The sequence below is a fragment of the Paroedura picta genome, chromosome 13 (assembly GCF_049243985.1).
Source record: "Paroedura picta isolate Pp20150507F chromosome 13, Ppicta_v3.0, whole genome shotgun sequence".
NCBI lineage: Eukaryota > Metazoa > Chordata > Lepidosauria > Squamata > Gekkonidae > Paroedura > Paroedura picta.
In genome coordinates this window covers 35517787-35540324 of record NC_135381.1, presented here as the reverse complement: position 1 = coordinate 35540324, position 22538 = coordinate 35517787, and the positions used below count along the sequence as shown (strand labels likewise).

The following is a 22538-nucleotide window of genomic DNA, read 5'->3' as shown; positions in this document are numbered from 1 at the left end:
AGCCAGTAGCCTTTGATGGAGTTAATCAGTTTTGGATTTTTGCATTATTGAATCAAGTCTGCACCGTCTCCAGGGGTTAAATGTAAACCTGACAGAAGGTTCATTAAACTGCTGCTGTTTTGGGTTTCTTGCTGAATCGAAGGGAGATCTCCCAACCCAGGAATCCATCTCGTCCATCGTCAAATTCTGTGACTTCTCTTACGTTAATTAAACAATCAGCAGGTATTGGATTATTTTTCCTGTGCCCGTGCAGGAAGGTACTGAACGTTCTGCTCAACCTCTCCTCCTCAGGTTTTTATATAAAACAGGGTCTGGTGCCCAAATGGGTTGAGAACAGGACAAAAAACAAACGTCCATACTGTAAATGGGAAGATGAGGAGGGAGGTGAACTCATTTTCATGGGGCAAAGAATGTTGTAAGACTCTGAATGCAGATTAAGGTTGGGAACCAGTGGAGTATTTTATTAGGCTCTGAGATTTCCTCTTGTTGACTGTGACCTCTCTATTTCAGTGCATTTGGGGGTGGAGCAGGAGGCTGCGCCCACAGGGAAGTTGGGAACCTCCATCAATACAGTTCCTCCCCCAAGTCATGGCTGAAGAAAAAGCCTCTTCAGCAGGGCATTGTCTGCAAACCTATGATATGGTAACGAGGACATTTCACTCATTGCCTGCAAGGACATTCTGTAAGACAGGGGGAGTCAACCTGTGGTCCTCCAGATGTCCATGGACTACAATTCCCATGAGCCCCTGCCAGCATTTGCTGGCAGGGGCTCATGGGAATTGTAGTCCATGGACATCTGGTGGACCACAGGTTGACTACCCTTGCTGTAAGAAACATGATGCACACCATGTTCAGTTGCATAAAAGGAAGGCAGGATCGGGCACAGTATTTTCCATTAATGGTGGGCTAGAAAACTGGCTAAGAGGTGTTGCATTTTCTCAGGTTGGGCATGACAGAGGACATTCTATAAATGACTTATCTCCCACAGCAACAGGTTGGTAGGGGGAAATCAACCACAGAGGTTACTGGAGAGCACACATTCTGTTCACGCAGGGCAGTGGTTCTCAACCTGGGGGTCGAACGACCCTTACACAGAGGTCACAACAGGGCGAGTAGCTTGGCTGGGGTAGATCTAGACAGAGCGTTCGTCTGTCTGGAGCAGTGGAAAAGAGCGAGATCGGCACGGTGGGACAAGAGGCAGAGCTGAATTGAGAAGCCCCAGAAAAAAAACCAATGTGTATACAATCATGAACAATGGTTCTTCACCCCATTGGTCAGTTTTGGTTTAATTTCTGTGAAAGAACCCTTACATAATTTTATGGTTGGGGGTCACCACAACACGAGGAACTGTATTAAAGGGCCGCAGCATTAGGAAGGTTGAGAACCATTGACACAGGGCAACAGTGAGGTCATAAGCATTGGAGTAGCTTAAGCAGTCAAGATGATACATAATCACCATTGGGCTAGATGTTTTGAACTGGATGGGTGCAGAGTATCATTCAAGGCAGCCTTTGAACTTTTTTTCCCATTGAAAAGCCCCTAAAACATTCTTCAGGCTTCGAGAAACACCAGAAGTGGCTCAATCATGCGGAATATGCTTGGGAAGTATAGCTATGTACATGCCCACCCAGGACCGCTCCCCTTCCCACCTCCTCCAGGCCCATCACTGGCCATGTATGAGAGGAGCGTAGGTCAACATAACCATAGATCAGGGGTAGTCAAACTGCGTCCCTCCAGATGTCCATGGACTACAATTCTCATGAGCCCCTGCCAGCGGATGCTGGCAGGGGCTCATGGGAATTGTAGTCCATGGGCATCTGGAGGGACGCAGTTTGACTACCCCTGCCATAGATGGTCATGTCACCTGATAAATATTGAATAAATTTATATATATATAAAAATTTAATGAACTGCCACCCATTCAGTAAACCCTTCCAGGACTGTCAAGAAATCCCAGGGTTTCAGAAACCCCTGGTTGAGAAAGCCTGACTCAAACAATGCTACACCACTCATGAAGCATCCCCTACCTGGTCAGCTTTGTCCGTGGGAGCAATGAACACAATGAAGGGCGAGAACTCGGCCGTACGGATGATTTTCAGAGTCTTGGAGGAAAAAGGAGAACAAGGGAGTCAACAGTCGGCCTCTGGATCTCATGACAGGCCTGCTCACGATGTGCCTCTGACTTGGCTAACTTGTAGGACAAGATCATTTCAACTCTTCTTCCCTCTCACCAAATTATGTTAAAATGAAGATACAATTCTTAGTATTCTGGGGGGGCGACAGCTGGGTTACTCTGGAGCTTCCTATGAAAAGAATAAAGTGGCTTCTCAAACGGAAGAGGGAGCCTGATTACAGAGGCTGTCCGAAGGACAGATTGATTAAGTCTGCCTTTCTCAACTTTTTCACCATTGAGAAACCCCAGAAGGGGTGCAATCATGCAGCGTATGACTGGGAAGCAGAGCTGTGTACACACACACACACAGGGCCCCTCCCCTTCCCACCCCCTCCAGGCCCATCATTGGCCATGGTGGTTGATATGAAGAAGAAGAAGAAGAAGAGTTGGTTCTTATATGCCGCTTTTCTCTACCCAAAGAGGCTCAAAGCGGCTTACAGTCGCCTTCCCTTTCCTCTCCCCACAACAGACACCCTGTGGGGCGGGTGAGGCTAAGAGAGCGCTGATATCACTGCTCCGTCAGAACAGCTTTATCAGTGCTGTGGCGAGCCCAAGGTCACCCAGCTGGCTGCATGTGGAGGGGGAGCAGGGAATCAAACCCGGCTCACCAGATTCGAAGTCCACACTCCTAACCACTACACCAGACTGGCTCCCATATACGGTCAACATCATCCAATAAATGTTTGACAAATTTAGAAAATAGATGCTCTCTTACTTCTGTGCATTTTGATCACGTTACAATTTCCAGCATCATTTCAAGCATTCGTCTGGCTGCTAAGCATTCCACTCTTTCCTATCACAATTGTCTAATAAAAGCAACATGTCCCCTAGAGCAGGGGTAGTCAACCTGTGGTCCTCCAGATGTCCATGGACTACAATCCCCATGAGCCCCTGCCAGCTGGCAAGGGCTCATGGGAATTGTAGTCCATGGACATCTGGAGGACCACAGGTTGACTACCCCTGCCCTAGAGCTACCAGTGCTGGATTTGAAGCCCAGGTAAAACAGGTCTAAGGCAAATGTGCCAACTTTCAAGCCGTTCCCTGCTCCACAGTTCACAAAGCAGAGACAGGTCAAGGCAAGGGATGTTCGGAGTCAGTTTGCCATTGCTTGCCTCTGTCGTGACCCTCGCTTTCCTTGGGCAGCTCCCATCCAAGCCCTAGCTGGGGCCAAAGATGCTTAGCTCTCCAGATCTGAGATTGAGCTGTCCAGGTCAGGTCTCCTCGTCCTTAACAAACTGCATTTTATTTCTGGCAAAAAAAAAAAAAAAAAAAAAACCCAGTGCCTACCTGGGGCTCAATGTCCAGAATGGCAATTTTGTCTTGTTCGTGGATCTTGTGCACAGATTCAAACTTGGTGCCAAACATATTGCCCTGGTAACTCCCGAACTCCAGGAACTCGTTGGCTGAGATGTCTCTGGTCATCTCCTCCGTGGAAACAAAGTGGTAGTCTTTCCCGTCCACCTCATTCTTTCTCTGGGGCCGGGTGGTGTCTACAGAAGGAAAGAGCAGAGGTGATGACTGGGCTGCTATGGGGGTCTGAATTACTGAATAGAGTAATGATATTTTTCTATTTGTACCCCACCCTTCCCTGGCTGGCTCGCAGCAAACAAACGTTAAAAAAATATAACTTCAGGGTATCGTCTCTGCAAAGAAAAGAGGGCTCGGTATCTGCCTCTTGGCCCTGGTGGGGTGTTCACAGGCGTCTCTGTTTCTCCCTAAGCAATTAAAAGTTCTATGGACAGAGGTAACAGGGCAGCTAACTCAATCCCAGGAAGTCCCTGTCTAAATTCAATGAGAATTAACTCCTTGTTGGATTAGAATTACAGCCTTTCTTTTCCCTGGGGTACAGGAACACTAGAGATTTCCTGTGTAGTATCTTCTTTATCTACTATTACACAAGCAGTATGTAAAGCGGAGAGAAAGAAGCAAATCCACAAAATGACAGAGAGAGAAGTTAGTGTAGTGGTTAGAAACCTGGGCCCATTCTGCACACACCAGATAATGCACTTTCAATGCACTTTAGAAGTAGATTTCCCTGTTCTGCACAGGAAAATCCAGCTGCCAGAGCACACTGAAAGTGCATTATCCTATGTGTGCGGAATGGGCCTTGGACTACAGTCCCTTTCTGCGGTGCAGCTCACTGGATGACCTGCACACCTGCTAGCCTCTTCTGCAGCTTGACCTACCTAATAGAAGAAAGGGATGCTTTTTTAATTCCCCGCTTTTCACTACTTGAAGGAGTCCCCAAACGGCTTACAAACACCCGTCCTTTCCTCTCCCAAAATAGACAGCCTGAGATTGAGAATGCTTTCAGAGAACTGAGACTGGCCCAAGGTCACCCAGATGGCTGTCAATGGAGGAGGAGTGGAGAATCAAACCCGGTTCTCCAGATTAGAGGCCGCCGCACTTAACTAAGATGGCTCTCGCCAGGGTGGTCATGAGGCTAACATATGTGCCCCCCTGAACAGGACAGAAACTTACTAGATTTTCAGATTCCCTTCCTCTGCCATTCCTTTGCCCATTCAGGGGACCCATCCAAATCCATTCATTCCAGTTTACACAGTCATTCCAATACAGCCCTTAAGAGGAGTTGGATGGAGAACCTGACCACTGCATACACCAGGCCTAAAGTCATGAGCCTTCTGCAAGAGGTTCAGAAGCCCCAGAAGAAATGCCGGAAAACAAGGTTTGGGGCACACTTACATGGCAGAGGGTATCCAAACTTATCAGGGTTCTGGCTGAGCAAGGTGTTCTTAATGTGGCTTCGACCGACCCCGCTGGCTCCTGGTTCAAAGAGGAAAGAGGGAAGTGGGAAGAAATCAGCCTCAGCACCAATCCCTTTATCAGAAGCGCCTCCAATTATGGGCCAAGGGCATCCATGTTTGCCTGCCTTCATTTCAAGAAGCTGCCAGCCCCAGTCTCTCTAGGTCAGTCTTGGCTGGCAGTGGCTCTCCAGGGGCCCAGAGGTTTTTCTTGTATTCTAATATTCTTATATTCTAAGCCAGAGGTAGTCAAACTGCGGCCCTCCAGATGTCCATGGACTACAATTCCCAGGAGCCCCCTGCCAGCATTCGCTGGCAGGGGCTCCTGGGAATTGTAGTCCATGGACATCTGGAGGGCCGCCGTTTGACTACCCCTGTTCTAAGCTTTCCGCAGGGCCTGCAAGACGGAGTTTGTCCGCCAGGCATATGGTTGAGACCAGGGCAGAGTCCTGGGTTTTTCCAACTGGATTCCAATTCCATCAGATCGGCTCCTGCTCTCACTAGAGGAAGATCAGGGCCCCACGCTGAACAAGGTGGGATCAGAACAGATTTATAAAGGATGTGTCCACTGCTGCCATTGTATTGTGGTATTGTTTTATTGTGTAACTGGCTATATTGGGGTTTTACCGCTTTTAGAATTTTATGATGGAGACCTATTGAGGAGCGGTGGTATAGAAATCTAAAAATAAATAAATAAAATAAAAAATAATATGGGTCACTGTGTTAGTCTGTAGGAGTAGAAGTGAGCAAGGGTTGAGGAGTACTTCCTCTCGGAAGAAGTGAGCAGCGCTCACCAAAATTTCCTCCCCTGCCACCAATTTTGTTAGTCTTTTCATTAGATGGATGGGAATGGATGTGGGGTAAATTAGTAAAAATGACAACATATCAGATGTTGAGAGAAAATTGGTATGTTTTATAGATGGTAAATTACGCCTAAGGTTGTTAGCAGAATGTCTAAAGCATCTTAAGTGCAAGAGATGCAAAGAAGGTATTGGATCTTTTTATCATATGTGGTGGAGATGTTAAAAAGAAGGGAAAATTTTGGATTAAGATCCATACCATATTCGAATTTCCTCCAGACCATACTGACCAGGGAGTCTGGGTTTGTTTGTTTTTAGGGGGTGAATCATATAGAGTTGGGGTCACTGTAGGTGGGCAGGTAGTTGTGAATTACCTGCATTCTGCAGGGGGTTGGACTAGATGACCCTGGAGATACCTTCAATCTCTATGATTCTAAGAAGTGAGCAGTAACTCCTGGAAGCTCCTCATCCGCCACAAATGTTGTTAGTCTTTAAGATATTCCTGGAGTCTTGCTCTTTTCTTCTCATTATCTAGTACTTGATCTTTTAGATGGAGATGCCAGGGATCGAACCTGCAATCTTCTGCATGCCAAGCAGAAGCTCTACCACTTTCTCTCCCTACCCTACAACTGCATCATGGGCCATTCCATCATTCTGCCAAGCTCCTCCTTCCTCAGGATAACACTATTTTCTTTTGCCCCAGAAAAACAGCAGTTACTATATGTAAAATCCCATTTTTGTTTTTATGAATAGGGCCATTCACAGCTCTGGTTACAGCCATGCTCCCCTTGCTGCTCCAATCTCCTTCCCCAGACACTCGGCATCACAATGAACAAGTCTCTCTGATCACACACTGGACCTTTGGATGATGATACCCAGTCGGTGTGTCACTGGCATGCCAGTCCTCACTCTTCAAATGCTCCTGGGGGTTGCAGCTGGGCAGCCCTGAACGTAGACGAGTGGGCCCTTGTGGTGTGAACCCAGGTAGATTAGATCCAAAGAAGGATGAGCTAGTTACCTATTAGCACCAGTGTCTTCCGCTTGAAGGCCGGTAGCCTCACCACCTCCTCATATGAAACAACGTCCAGCTGGTCAAAAACTTAAAAAAAAAAAAAGAGCAAAAATTGAACCAAGCATCAAAAGACATCAACATCTCCAGAGGTGCAGATTCAGAGTCCAATAGCCTCTTTAAGACCAACAAAGATTTATTCAAGGCATGAGCTTTCGAGTGCAAGCACTCTTCCTCAGTCTGAAGAAGAGTGCTTGCACTTTAAAGCTCACGCCTTGAATTAATCTTTGTTGGTCTTAAAGGTGCCTGACTGGACTCTGATTTTATTGTGCTACCTGCAACATGGCTACCTGCCTGAATCTATGCACACTGTCATCCCCATGGAGCTTAAGAGACTCTTAGAGACCACAGCAAAGTTCTCACTGAGCTGGCAACCTGGTTCCTCTGCCTGGTGGAACCCCTTGAAGGCTGCAGTTTCATGTAAGTACCATATTGCTGTCTGCATGCTCAGGTGATCATTAAAAAACAAACAAACCAGCAACTGATAGCTGGTAGTACCCGGATCCAAAACCATCCACCCCCCCCCCCAGTTGCAAATCTGCAGGAAAAAGCAGTAGAGCAGTGATCCTCAACCCTCCTAATGCCGCAACCCTTTAATCCAGTTCCTCATGTTGTGGTGACCCCCAACCATAAAATCATGCAAGTGTTCTTTCACAGAAATTAAACCAAAACTGACCAATGGCGTGAAGATCCATTGCTCATGAGTGTATATAAATCGGTTTCTTTCCGGGGGTTTCTCAATTCAGTTCTGCCTCTTGTCCCACCATGCTGCTCTTAATCTTTTCCGCTGCACCAGACAGGCAAACATTATCTCGATCTACCCCGCAAGGCCGTTGTGTGGTTGGCGCCTCCCCCCAGCCAAGCTGCTTGCCCTGCCGCAACCCCTGTGAAAGGGTCGTTGGACCCCCAGGTTGAGAACACTGCAGTAGAGGATGCAGATATGGAACTTGTCAGAAATTGGTACAGCATACTTGGCCTAGACCCATCCTTAAAATGCTGACAGCATCATGCTGCAAATCATGTGCACACACACACACACACACACACAGACACACAGAGGGTTCAGTGGAGTTGCAGGGCCACCTTTTTCTTCACCCATAATTCAGTCTGGCCATGATGGGAAGACGGGGTGTGGGGCGATAGTGAAGGGGGAGGGAGGAAGAGGTGCTCACTTGAACTGTGTTTGGCCAGATACTTGTCCTTGCATTTCTTCTTCTTGCCGAAAGGGCTGCAGTTCTGGGCTTGACCAGCATTGCCCTGAGTCGCACTCGCAACACGCCTGAGGGGGACATTAAGCAGATAGTGAGAGAAGGAAGTGTCTGATAAAGCCCGATCTTCCCTAAAGCGATTTGTCCTCCCACCCCCAGTGCTAACTGTATATTCATATGAGCGTACGACAATGTGTGTAAGAGCCTCTTGTGGCGCAGAGGGGTAAGGCGGCAGAAATGCTGTCTGAAGCTGTCTGCCCATGAGGCTGGGAGTTCAATCCCAGCAGCCGGCTCAAGGTTGACTCAGCCTTCCATCCTTCCGAGGTCGGTAAAATGTGTACCCAGCTTGCTGGGGGGTAAATGGTAATGACTGGGGAAGGCACTGGCAAACCACCCCGTATTGAGTCTGCCATGAAAACGCTAGAGGGCGTCACCCCAAGGGTCAGACATGACTCGGTGCTTGCACAGGGGATACCTTTACCTTTAAAACAATGTGCACATCAAGCCAGTCCCCTGATCCATCTCAGTCAGTGCTGTCTACTTTGAACGGGAGATCTCTTGGCTGGTAATCCAATGGGCTCTCTGACTTGTACAATACTAGAACTATGGAGGCATCAAATTAAGTTGATGGGAAATAGCGGATGTAGCACAGAGAGCTCTAGACTAGCATGTTGGGAGACTTGGTAGAAACCCTTTCTCTACAACATGCCAATTTCTGAGTGGAGGTACCTGTTTTGGAGAATTATTCCATCCTCCTCCTTCAGTAAGAAATGGTATGGCCCAGGCACAAGCTTGACAAAGAAACAAGAGTGAAGACTTTTGTACTGAGTGCTTTGCAGGAGGTGTTTTGGATTGAGACAACACTAAGATTTAACTTATACCTTCCCTACAGAATAAGCCCAACTCAGAGGCAATCACAGACATGTGGTCAGACAAAAGCACAGAAATAACTTCTGTTGTGGTCAGATTTGCTTGGAGAGCTATCAAAACAAGGAAGAGCTGGTTGGATTCGGAGCAACTTAGGTAGAGATAGCTCAATCGCTTGAGATAATGCTTGTGAGTTTTAAAACCGGAATGATTCTTATAGCTGGAATGTTTTTAAATTTTATAACATTTTACAGTTATCAATGATTCTTTTATCTTGTTAATGCCAGTTGTTTTTATGTGTTTTGTAATTTGACTACTGGTCTAGTACCGTAATACATTTATCTATCTATCTGTCACTAAGATTTGAAATATTATCTTGGGTTTTGTTTTTTGTTTGTTGTTTGTTTGTTTTGGGGGGAAGAGTCTGATTCCAGTGAACCAAGGTTTCAGAAGGCATTCCTGCTGAATGGGAAACAGACCACTGCTGATGACAACCTTCATGGGATGTCTAGAGCAGGGGTAGTCAAACTGCGGCCCTCCAGATGTCCATGGACTACAATTCCCATGAGCCCCTGCCAGCGTTCGCTGGCAGGGGCTCATGGGAATTGTAGTCCATGGACATCTGGAGGGCCGCAGTTTGACTACCCCTGCTCTAGAGTTTGGACAAGGCTCTTGGAAACAAATCACCTTCCAGCTTCTATGTAAATGAATTTTGCAATGCAACGAATCATCATTATTAGCATTATCATCATCCAATAGTACATACCATTCTTGCAGCTCCAAAGAAGGGATAAGTCCAGCCGACCCATTGGAGGAGCCCATCACCCGGCCCTGCCACCAATTGCTGTCATCTTTGTTGATGATCTCAATGACGTCTCCCGTTTGGAACTTCAGGCCAGCTTCCTTGCAAGGGATCAGGTTGTCCTTTTTGGGGTCATAGTCAAACTGGGCTCTCATGAACATCTGGAAGAGAAGGGTCAGAGGCTCACTGGAAAATGAGCTTTGATTTGCAGGAGAAAAGCAGGTGTCAATCAGGCAAGAGATTAAATCAGTATTAATTTATTTGTTTCGTTCGGATTTTTATGCCGCCCTTCCCGGGGGCTCAGGGTGGCTCACAACACATCAAGACGATAAAACAAAATTTTAAACATTTCAACCTTAAAACCAACCAAGGAACTCATTGCCTTCTCTCCAGCAGGAAGGAGGGGAAGTAAAGTGCTAATGTCAAATAAGGACCAACAGCAGAAGAGTGGCTTAAGGTCACAGCAACCCTGTAAGGCTGATCAGCAGTGACGTTTCTAAGGGTACATAGTGAACTTCAAGGAGTTGAAGAATGGGTGTGCATTTGGATATTTTTCAATCCAAAATAGTGCAGAGTTCCCTGTTTTGCTTCCCAAAATTATGGGATTCAGTTTCTTTTCCTCAAATGTTATCACCTGAAATCTTGAGAGTTGAGGTGGTCCCTTTGGCTACTTCGAATGGATAATGGACAGAAGATCTACTGCCCATTGAAAACAACAGAAGCAGACCCAGGTTCCACATAGTGGCAAGGTCCAGAAGTACCAAATGTTTCTGAACCAGAAAATTTTGCTTGAGGCACACTTTTGATCCTTTTGATATTTCACGGCAACTATAATTGTGCCCTTTCTGAAATAGAATGACATATTTTTTTAAATGCACACTCCTGATTTGAAATCAGGGCCTAGTCTGCACACAAAGGATAATGCACTTTCAATGTGCTTTGGCAGCTGGATTTTCCAGTGCAGAACAGGAAAATCTGCTTCTAAAGCACATTGAAAGTGCATTATCTATTGTGTGCAGACTAGGCCCAGGCCAACTTATTTATTCTGCATTTTCCTGATGCGATAAACCTGTGTGGATCTTGCACGCAAGATCCTGTGAATGAGAAGGAACCTCACCTCCAGCCAGCAAAGTGAATGTGGATCTTACAGGCCAACATAATACAGGGATTCTAAAGCAAATGGTAACCTTATCATAGGATTCTGAAAGCCATTCTCCTTACATTAAAAAAATGTGTGAAAGAATAAATTCTGTGACTACTAGGACAAACATTGAAAACTGGAACAGACTTAGGTACAATTTGACAGGTATAGGAACTCTGCTTCACCTGTACAAGTAACCATCTGTGTGGTGGAGTTTTAGACTAGGAAGAGCTGGATTCAAAGCCCGACTCAGCCACTGAGTGATTTTGGGAAAGACACTCTCTTATTCACCTATCTCACAGGGGCATTTATAAATGTAAAAGGGAGAGGGGTGTGTATGCAACCTTAGAAGGGCAGGAAAAACATTCCTCTGCTCTGCCCAGCTTCATAACTTGCCCTTCTTGGCTTCACATTAAACATGCACCAGCATAAACCATGGCAAACACCATCCATGCCAGACTTCAAACCATTTTGATGTCTATTCATGGTCCACATCTCACATAGAAACAACATTCACACCGGAAAAGAAAGTGCAGGAATTTTCTCTGGACAGGGGGGAGAGCAAACATATGACCCACAGTCAGGAGCCCTGCAGCATGATATCTGCACCTGACCCTAATATTTCAAAAAATTATCATCTGTGCCAAGATCTGATGCGTGCTTGACTGAACACGATATGGGGAATTTTCCATGCAACTGATGGGCCTGAATGCATCAATGTGTGAGCATCGAGTCACCTTTTTGAATACTACTCCTAAAAATGCTAGCTTACCAAGACAGGATGTTAGTTGAAGCACATCCTTCTTGCTAATATGCTCATTTTGTTCTTTCTTCCAAGATAAATCTTGTCTTTATTCAACTATATACTACAGTGGTTATCCAGCTTTCTCATTGAGACTGGGTTCTTACCTTGTGGCACGCACACACACATCTGCTGTGTGAAAAAGTGCAGCTAGGGTTGCCATTGGAAAGGCCTAGAAATGACCACTAATCCATGTTTTGAGTCTCCGGCCTCCCTGTGCTGTCAAAGCTGGTCATGCCGCAGAAAAGCCATTTGTCACCGCGGAGAGGCTGCCCCTTGGCGGCCCATTAATTGCAGAGCCACAGAGTGAAAACCCGTCCTCCTGGCACCAGACGCCTGTAAACAGGATTTGGCTCTGGAGCTCTTATCCTGGGATCTTGGGAGATGCCCTGGAATCGAGTTGCACACTCTGTCCAGGAGATATTGGATTACAGTTGCACAACAACTCCAGCTGGGTAAACTACGTGGAGTTCAGTATGGAGTCTGCCTTTGCACGGCTCCCACTGCAGATCCTAGCCTGAGGATTGTTCTCTTCCGCAGTGGTTGATGTAATCTAGCTACAATTCACATTATCACCTCTGCCTTTTCATCTCACCCCCCCCCCCGTTGATATGGGGGTAATGGTATCGGCCTGCATTTCAGGGCTGTTGTAAAGATGCTGAAAATGTCCCTTAAATGAGAAGTAAGCAAAGTGACCACCTTTCAGTCGTTATCGACTGGGGCACAGATCAAATTCCCACATGGCCCAAGAGAGCAAGGCCACCTCTGGTCAAAGCTCATAGGCAAGGTTGTCAGAGAATGGGTGGGCAGGGCTGCCAGGGTGGGAAACTACTAGAGATATGGGGATAGAGTCTGGGGAGGGACCTCAGTGGGGGACAATGCCACAGAGTCCCCCCTCCAAAGCATCCATTTTCTCTAGGGGAACTGGTCTCTGTAATCTGGAGATGAGCTATAATTCTGGGGGATCCCTAGGCCCCACCTGGAGGCTGGCATCTCTAACTCCAGCCCATAGTGCCTTCACTTGTGGCTCCTTTTGCTGCACCCAAGGATCAGGGCCTTGCAATTATTTAGCTTACATCCCTCCTTGCTTCTACTGTCGTTGCCCCCCAAAGCAATAATCAGACCCAAGCTTGCTAGCTTTCAGCAAGGCTACCAAGCCAAGTGCCTTCTGACCGTGCCATGAGATCACCTTTGTGGCACAGAATTCCCTTGCCATAATGATCCTCACTTCACCGTCTGGGAAACATGCAGAAAGCTCCTCCCTCAGCTCTTCCCATGCTACTGTCATCCTTCCCCCTACTCATCAAGTCTTACCTTGACCTCTTTCCATTCCACCCCCACCACGCCCTTCTCCCTCGCCTACAGATCTAGCTTGCTCAATTTGTCCACCTGGCACAGCTCTTGGGCATGCAATCTTCTCCTACCCCACCGCTATTAGGAAAGGGACGGTTTGTTATTCCTCATCCCTATACCTCCATGCTAGGGAAAGAAGCGCTGTTTTGTGAGCCTTGCCAGAAACAGCGTGAGAGACGTGTAGGCTTGGGATGTGTGTGGGAAATTTCTTTTGCAATGTGGGTAAAAAGGCAGGGCAGAGATGGGCAACCTTTTCGGTCTACGTGCCAGCAAACGCCCACACTGTGAAAATGTCACATTGACAAACGTGCTAGGGGCTGCCACTGAAAATGAGCAAAATCATGCAGATTGTCCCAGCTTTCACAGGCTACAAAATCCAGATTGCTCTTGGCTTAGAAATTTGGGTTCTGTTAGAGCAGAATGTTTTGAAGTGGCCCTGGGTCCAGATAGCTGGATGTCTTCTTTTGGGGAAGACAATATCCCTTTCCTCAGTAAAACTGGCTGAAGGTTTGGGAGATGGTTTTTTTTTAAGCTGAAGGAGCTTTTTGGCAAACATCTGAGTGGCAGGCTGTCATTCAAGAAGTTGAACTCTGCCTCTGCCTCAGAGCTGGCAGGATGGTGGGCTGCATTGCTACTCAAATTATAGCAATTATGTATAAATTGGCACCTACAAATGTCAGCTGGCAGATGCAATTTTGTGCAAATTTTGTCTCCCTTCCACTTCCTTGTTTAAGGCTCCTTTATTGATCATCCATAGAGAGCCACTCTACCCCAATCAATATTTCTTGCTCTGGTACCACTAGTGAAAAATGAACAGCCGAATAAGACAGGTGCTGGGTTGCCTAAAAACAAGGCCTTTTAAAAACAATCCTCCATCTTAAAAGTATCTTATCCACTAACATGACATGCATTCGTAAGAAGGCTTCTAGTCTAGGCCTTCCCATCGGGACCAATTGTCCGTTCACAGCAAATTATCAAGGCTGGGAAATGGTGGACAAAATACATCCTTTCAACATCTTTGTATTCTGTTAATTCAAAATGAAATTGATCATAGAATCATAGAACCATAGAGTTGGAAGGGGCCACGCAGGCCATCTAGTCCAACCCCCTGCTCAACACAGGATCAGCCCAAAGCATCCTAAAGCATCTAAGAAAAGTGTGTATCTAACCTTTGCTTGAAGACTGCCAGTGAGGGGGAGCTCACCACCTCCTTAGGCAGCCCATTCCACTGCTGAACTACTCTGACTGTGAAATTGTTTTTCCTGATATCTAGCCTAAATCGTTGTACTTGTAATTTAAACCCATTACTGCATGTCCTTTCCTCTGCAGCCGATGGGAACAGCATCCTGCCCTCCTCCAAGTGACAACCTTTCAATACTTAAAGAGGACTATCATGTCCCCTTTCAACCTCCTTTTCTCCAGGCTGAACATTCCCAAGTCCCTCAACCTATCTTCATAGGACAAGGTCCCTTGGCCCCAAATCATCCTCGTCGCTCTCCTCTGTACCCTTTCAATTTTATCTACGTCCTCCTTGAAGTGAGGCCTCCAGAACTGCACACAGTACTCCAGGTGTGGTCTGACCAGTGCCGTATACAATGGGACTATGACATCTTGTGATTTTGATGTGATGCCCCTGTTGATACAGCCCAAAATGGCATTTGCCTTTTTTACCGCTGCATCACACTGCCTGCTCATGTTTAGTTTACAATCCACAAGTACCCCAAGGTCTCGTTCACACACAGTGTTACCTAGAAGCGTATCCCCCATCCAGTAGGCATGCTTTTCATTTTTCATGATTAGGGAGAGAGAGAGAAAGATAAAAGAAAGAAGCTGCAGGCCAACAACTTCAGATGTCGTCATAGCCCTACAAAATGTAGCACAACCTCAGAGTAGGACTTAAAACCATGCTCCTCTTTCAGACCTGGCTGTTTCCCTGGTCATGTGGTGCTTCCATTAATGACAGGAAATTGCATGAGAGAAGCTCCCATCATGCCACACGATTGCTGGGCAATTCCACCCCAGCACAGTCATTCACACACATTAGGATGCAAATGTCTTCAGAGAAGCCAGGACAGGTTGGTTAGTTTGGTCACCTCAAGACCGAGTGGCAATTACTCACAGGTATGGCTTTAAACAGTATACTCCAAAAAAAAAAAAAAACCCTAAATGCACGGCCAACAACAGCTGAATAGAACCTCCATGTTCAGAGGCAGTGTATCTCCAAAGACCAAATGTCAAAGAAGAACAGTCACTTTCTCACAGTATGAGCATTCAAAGGTATCTGGGCAGGCAGTCCCAAATGGTTCTTGGGCCCAGGTCCACACATGAAGCAGAATGAGGAAGGAGAATGGATTAAACACGCGTACATGAGAGGTATGGTATATTTGAACAAAAGAATGATGGTCAGTGACCATAAATAAATAATGCAATAATGAAAGAAAAGATAGGGCAGGAACCTTTACACAATGGGTGGAAGTTTGGTTTCATTGTTTGTTTGTTTTTAACTTGCAGGGAGTTTTCCTAAGAACATTAAGAAGCCTCCTTCTGCCCTGGTTCAGGCAACTCTACCCCTTCTTCCTGCTTGCCTGTGTAGACCAGATCTTGGTTTATACCACCAAGAAGTGATGTCGCATTTAGCATGCCTTGCTGTGAGAACCTGAGGTCAGCAAATGTGTCCTTTTCTAAATTTATTTATTTATTTAGAATCATAGAGTTGGAAGGGACCTCCTGGGTCATCTAGTCCAACCCCCTGCACTATGCAGGACACTCACATCCCTATCGCTCATCCACTGTAACCTGCCAGCCCATTGAGCCTTCACAGAATCAGCCTCTCCGTCAGAGGGCTATCCAGCCTCTGTTTAAAAATTTCCAAATAAATGTATTACCTATATATTTCTACAAGAAGCTGAGCAAAGCTGGAATGCTTAGCACTTGGATGGGAGACCACTGAGGAAGACAGGGGGGCAGACGTGGTCTGACATGCAGAGGAAAGCAATGGCAAAGCACCCCTGTTCATCTCTGGCCTTGGGAAACTCAGGGTCCTGAGGTCACTGTGGTTCAGTTGCAACTTGACTGCGCCCTATGACTCTTGCGCAACCATTGGCAGAAGGTCTAAAGCAGGGGTAGTCAAACTGCGGCCCTCCAGATGTCCATGGATTACAATTCCTAGGAACCCCTGCCAGTGAATGCTGGCAGGGGCTCCTGGGAATTGTAGTCCATGGACATCTGGAGGGCCGCAGTTTGACTACCCCTGGTCTAAAGCCTACAACAGGGGTGAGCAAACTGTGGCCCTCCAGATGTCCATGGACTACAATTCCCAGGAGCCCCTGCCAGGCAAGGGCTCATGGGAATTGTAGTCCATGGTCATCTGGAGGGCCGCAGTTTGACTACCCCTGGTCTAAAGCCTACAACAGGGGTGAGCAAACTGTGGCCCTCCAGATGTCCATGGACTACAATTCCCAGGAGCCCCTGCCAGGCAAGGGCTCATGGGAATTGTAGTCCATGGACATCTGGAGGGCCGCAGTTTGACTACCCCTGGTCTAAAGCCTACAACAGGGGTGAGCAAACTGTGGCCCTCCAGATGTCCATGGACTACAATTCCCAGGAGCCCCTGCCAGGCAAGGGCTCATGGGAATTGTAGTCCATGGTCATCTGGAGGGCCGCAGTTTGCCCACCCCTGGCTTACAGGATGATGTTTTTTCTTGGTGCAGAATTTAGAGTCACGCAAGGGCACTAAAGATGGACGCTCCACCTACCTGGAGGGCAGGAACACGGCTCTGCTGGTTGGGAATGACCTTTAGCGAGACCGTTCCCTTGGTTTCTTTCTAGCAAATAAACAAAAGGGAGAAAAATGAGCCTCTGGAGCAGCTGGCCCCTTGACCAATCGCAGACACAGCCCAAAGCCCCAAACTCTTCTCAGCAGCTAGGGCCCTGGGGCCACTTCTGAAACCACAGGGCCTTCCCGCAGTTCTTTCCCTCTCTCCCATCTCCAGTTTAAACAACATGTCAGTATAGGATACTGCCTTCTACCAACCACTGGTTCATCTCACTCAACTGGCGGCATCTCTCCCAGAGTCTCAATAAAATTATAACACAAAAAAGGAAGGTTCACAATAGATCCACAACAGAAAAACAAGGAACCTTGTGTATACTGAATTCCAATACAATTTCTTTTACAGTTTCTTTGATGTACAAGAAGAAACATAACGGCTTCTAGATAACTTCCGTTTTCAGTAACTTCTTCAGTGGTTGAGTCCTCTAATCCTCCAATGTCAGATTGTTGTGGAAAAATCCTACCGCCTTTCCTTATATAATTATTTCAGTATCAATGGGCCATTGGCTCAAAGGTACCGGGGAATGTTAGTCTTTGAAAACGGAAATTATCTAGAAGCTGTTATGGTTGTTTCTTCTTGTACATCAAAGAAATTGTAAAAGAAATTGTATTGGAATTCAATATATACATTCTCACGAGTATATTGCCTTGGAAAGGTTCCTTGTTTTTCTGTTGTGCTCCCAGAGTCCCAGGCAAAGAAAGTTCTTTCCCCAGCACCTGCTACTTCAAATCTTCAAATCTTCGAGCTGGAGATGCAGGGGGTTGAATTTGGGATCTGCCTGCAAAGCAGGAGCTCCATTACTGAGCCACAGCCTGCCTGACGTTTAGCCACATAAACAAACCCCCAGCTAGATGCTGTGCAAAGGCAGAACCTTGTATCCCTCTTCCAGTTGCCCCAGGTACCTACCAGGATCTTCTGCAGTTGATCTACAGAGTGGTTGGTGACACTTTTCCCATTGATCTCTAGGATTTCATCCCCCACATGAAGGGAACCTGATAGGGTAGGAAGGAGGATCTCATGAAATGCAAATCCAAAGAGGAAGGGTCTGCCTACAGAACAGACAACGCTGGTCACCCAGCAACTCTCTGTGCATCAGCCACTCATTAATATTGTTTCCCAGATAAGAGGGTTCATAAGCAAAAACCTCTAAGCCCCTCCCCCACCACCACTCAGAATGAACTTTCTCTATGGAAAGAATCAGAAAGCAGAAATTGTTCCAGCTTGTGGACCTTCCTGCCACCTTTCAAAGCATGGTCAAAAAGACATGTTGCTAGCAGCAATGAGCTGCTGATCAGATACGGCCCCAGAATCATGATCCAGGTGTCACGAGGCCGTGACAGGACGGCTCCAGCAGAGCCGTCTGAAAACCCTGCAAAGATGGAGGTCCTGTGGCTGGGGAGTAAAAGATCACAGGAGGAAGCATGTCTTCTCCATCTTTATGAAACACAACTGACAACTTTGCACTCTGTCAGGAATTTAGGGTGATCCTTGATGCCTCCCTTTCGATGGATGCTCAGGTCACAGATCTAACTAGCCAAGTGCTTTACAAATCTCTGCCAGGCAAAGCTACTAGCACCCTATCTGGCCCTAGAAGACCTAGCCACTGTGATCTATGCAGAGCTGGATTACTGTAATTCGCTCTGTGCGGACCTGCCCTTGTCCCTGGCAGCTGGTGCAAAATGTGGCTGCTCAGGTTGAATGAGGGCCCACATTCAACCTGCCCTTCCACAGCTGCACTGGCTGCCAGCAGAGTTCTGGATCAGGTTCAAGGTACTGAACAATCTTTCAGGCCTTATGCGGGGCTGGTCCACATCTAGACTTGTGCACTTCAGCCACTCCGGTGGCCGTTCAAGCCTGAGGCAGCCAGCTAGCTGTCTTGGGCTCGAATGGCCGCCGAAGCCCGCAAGCCTACCCGCGTCTCTGAGGGACTGTTTTTCCCAAAATGTTCCCCAAATAACACTAGAGTCAACAAATGCCCACTTGTTGCCATCCCTGGCCCCAGAGAGATCTGGCTGGCCTCAACCAGCTTGGTGGAACGAGCTGCCAGCCATGATGGAGGTGCCAAAATTCTGCAGGGCCTGTAAAATGGCACTCTTCCACAGGGCTATGGTTCAGGCCAAGCTATCTTAGAAAGAAAATAATGTTGGGCTTCCCTGCTCTCCATGTTCCCCTCCCTCCATGAGACCTGCCCTATATAGGGGACATTTTACCGTCAAAATCACTGCATTCGCCAGCTGAACTGTGGCAGCTATGGAATGTATTATATTTTATGATGTTTTTTTATAATTATAAATGTACATAAATGTTGTAAACCACCCAGAGCCTGTCATTGGGGAGGGGCAGCCTATAAATTGAACCATAAATAGAGTTTAAATGTCAGCAGTTCTTCAAACATTCTGAACAACAAGGTTTGAAAAGCCACTGGAGCAAACTAGGAACTATGCCCCTCTCGAGAACAGCATGACTTTTCCTAAGGCTCGATTTAATTAAAACCACTTCGTAGCCTCACCACCTGCAGGCCCCCTTCTTAGCCTCGTGGCTCCCTCTGCTTTTGCCAAAAGCCAAAAGCCTTTGCCAGCTTGCAGCAGTTTGTTGCTACAAAGCCAACCGCTGTTCTCTGCCTGAGGCAGGACAATCTAATTCTCTTAGGTAGGAAGGATGGCTTATAAACGGTAATAAATGGAGCTGGTCTTAAGATGCCCACTCCTTGATTTCTGACACATCCTGTCCTAGGCTGAACTGCAGCAGCACGAGCTTCCCTGCTCTGCTCCTAGCACCAAAATGCTCCCGCTTCTGAAGACAAAAATAAGAGCCATGTGCAGCTTCCGTTGCATCTATCAGGGAAGGGAACTGAAGACTCTTTAGTGCAGAGTGCCGTGGGAGCTAAAGTCTCCATAGAGTCTGTAATGAAAGAAGGAATTCTGTGCCTAAAAGATGATTCTAGCAAGCCAGGAGTTCAGGCAGACAAATTCTGCTCTGTGGCAGAGCTGGCGTCTAAGAAAGTGATGCTGGCTCCCTATAATTCGGGAAGATATTTTCCAGGCCTCTTTACCTTGCCTGTGAATCATGCCTCCATGAAGGATTCTGGCCACCATGCAGCTCTGCTTCTCATTCAGCTTCAGCGTGATGCCCTGGAACAGACAGGAGAGCCTGAGACAGCCTAGATAAGCACAGCAGGGTGACCCAGGGCTTCTTTGAAGACCTCTTCCCTGGCCTGCCTGGATGTGGTTGATCTCAGCAGCCCCACAATAACCGCCCCCCCCCCCGAGCCTCCAGGGAAGGGTGGGAGACACATGGAAAAATAAAGAAGAAAACAACAAGCAGTTCTCCTCTGAATGGCTCAACCCTGCCTTGGTTGCTTTGGGCTTTGGGCCAGGAAGAGCAGCCGCCAAGTAACGCTCCTTCCCCTAGGTCAGTCTTTTTCAATCCTTTTTTCCAGGCTTCGAAGGTACCAGGAAGAAACGTCAGCTGGACATGCCTCCTTGCCACAGGAAGTAACAGGAGCTATGGCTGGCCAAGGTTTAAACACCCGAGACCAATTTGGGAAGGGGCAGATCAACCTGTCCCCCAAAAGTGTAGAATATTTGAGGGACTGCCTCGCACACCCTATGCCCCCGGCAGGGTTTTACGCTCTGCGGGCACAAACTTGTTGGTCATACCCGGCCCCCAGGAAGTTCATCTGGCCTCGACCAGGGCCAGGGCCTTTTCGGTCCTGGCCCCCACCTAGTGGAATGATCTCCTTGGTGAGCTGCAAGCCCTGCAGGATTTACCAGCTTTCTGCAGGGCCTGTAAAACGGAGCTCTTCCGCCAGGTCTACGGCTGAGGCCTGTGCTCCAAGGGAAGAGGTGGACCCCCCAGGGCTATTCTTGGCAGTGAAGTGACCATCGACTCCTTGCCCTCTGGGATATGAGCGGGTTGAGTAAGGTTGGGTAAATTCTGCCGCCACTTGGGTTTGGGTTGGATTTTTTAGGCTTTGATCTTTTAATGTATTAGGGCAGGGGTAGTCAACCTGTGGTCCTCCAGATGTTCATGGACTACAATTCCCATGAGCCCCTGCCAGCGAACGCTGGCAGGGGCTCATGGGAATTGTAGTCCATGAACATCTGGAGGACCGCAGGTTGACTACCCCTGTATTAGGGGGTTTTATCGTGGATTTTATGTGTCGTACCCCACCACTAGCCTTATGGGAGTGGCGGGCTAGAAATCTAATAATAATAATAATAATAATAATAATAATAATAATAATAATAATAATAATAATATTGAAATCTTTTTATTTCCTCTTTGCTCAAAGCCGGAAACGGCAGGCACAGGGTGGGAGGGCTGTCCCCAGCAGCCATTTTGAAAAACCCAAAGTGCCACGGGACTGTGGTTGGGAAACCCTGCTCTACATCCTTGCTTGGCCGCGTGAAGCTCCTTCCATGGCCACAAGAGTAAGCACAGCTCCTCTACAAAGCTAAGGATCATGCCCGGCCTGAGCCAAGCTACTGCAGTGAAACAGCCATCAGCACCTGAAGCCACAAGCATGAAGTTGTTCCCTCCCCGACCCAGCTCACCATGGGCTCTTCGGCAACCTTCTCAAACTGGATGAACCTCATTTTCCGCACTTCCCGGCCGTTCGCATGGGCTGGGCTGCCCAGCACGGCGGAGCCGTTGGTGTAAATATCTTCACTGATAGCATTCAACGGGGATGGGTTTGCCTGGAAAGCAAAACCCAGGTTTAGGAACAGCACTCAAAAGGTCTTGCTTAATCACGGTCTCCATTTCTCTTCCCCAAAAGTTCGTCACCCAGCCTCCTTTCCCCAGTCCCACCTGTGACCCCATCCCAGTTCTGACAGCAGCTGCCACATCTGGAATCCGGCAGTTATCAGGCTACCCTGTCCCTGGAAACATGAATGCTCCCACTGACCAAATCAGGCAGCGTGCATTTTTCCAAAATTCTGCACCATCAGCCCAAATCCTTCCTCAAGAGAATCTGGATTCTGCAGCCTCCGTTCAGCAAACTGCATAAAATGACTTGTTTATTTTGTACAATCTGTTCTGCTGGTCAGAGGGAATAGCCAAATCTATTTCCTTCTATTTGCAGCTCATCTGATCTTGGCAGGAAGAAAACAGAAAACAGGACAAGGGCAAATTTAGGGATAGCTCTCCTGTCTTCTGTGAAACTCAAGGCAGCATCCATCAAAGTCTGACATGGTCTCCCATCCAAACCCTGGCCAGACCTACTCCTCCAGAGCTTCAGCAAGGTAGTTGCCTCATGTGCTGTCAGGTTATACCTTGAGCCCATCTTGCTCATATTTCCTGTCATCCATAGTGGACTGGGGAGGGGAAAAGGGGCTTACTAAGGAAAAAGGCAGAATTACTGTTTATGTAGACCTGAGAGCCTCTTGTGGCGCAGAGTGGTAAGGCAGCAGACATGCAGTCTGAAGCTCTGCCCATGAGGCTGGGAGTTCGATCCCAGCAGCCGGCTCAAGGTTGACTCAGCTTTCCATCCTCCCGAGGTCGGTAAAATGAGTGCCCAGCTTGCTGGGGGGTAAACGGTAATGACTGGGGAAGGCACTAGCAAACCACCCCGTATTGAGTCTGCCAAGAAAACGCTAGAGGGCATCACCCCAAAGGTCAGACATGACTCGGTGCTTGCACAAAGGATACCTTTACCTTTACCTTTATGTAGACCTGCTGAGGACCTGAGCTTGAGGTCTAAGGCAGGATCATAAACCTGCAAGTG

At 47.5% G+C, this 22538-nt stretch overlaps 1 protein-coding gene and 1 long non-coding RNA gene across 2 annotated transcripts in view; one reads left to right on the top strand and one right to left on the bottom strand.

The window, feature by feature from the left end:
- MPP1 (MAGUK p55 scaffold protein 1) overlaps positions 1 to 22538 on the bottom strand; it is a 41225-nt gene that overhangs the window by 1922 nt on the left and 16765 nt on the right. Inside the window, exons 2-11 of the mRNA XM_077307535.1 lie at positions 21367 to 21510; positions 19863 to 19941; positions 17717 to 17802; positions 16733 to 16801; positions 9646 to 9842; positions 7977 to 8083; positions 6754 to 6834; positions 4877 to 4957; positions 3461 to 3663; positions 2028 to 2102 (exon numbers count right to left, since the gene is read on the bottom strand). Coding sequence (XP_077163650.1) covers positions 2028 to 2102; positions 3461 to 3663; positions 4877 to 4957; positions 6754 to 6834; positions 7977 to 8083; positions 9646 to 9842; positions 16733 to 16801; positions 17717 to 17802; positions 19863 to 19941; positions 21367 to 21510 — 1122 coding nt within the window. The remainder of the gene's footprint in view (positions 1 to 2027; positions 2103 to 3460; positions 3664 to 4876; positions 4958 to 6753; positions 6835 to 7976; positions 8084 to 9645; positions 9843 to 16732; positions 16802 to 17716; positions 17803 to 19862; positions 19942 to 21366; positions 21511 to 22538) is intronic.
- On the top strand, positions 7106 to 21376 carry LOC143822417 (uncharacterized). The gene is made up of 3 exons (XR_013226149.1): positions 7106 to 7224; positions 15489 to 15638; positions 21105 to 21376. It is a non-coding gene; the product is annotated as an uncharacterized LOC143822417 (long non-coding RNA).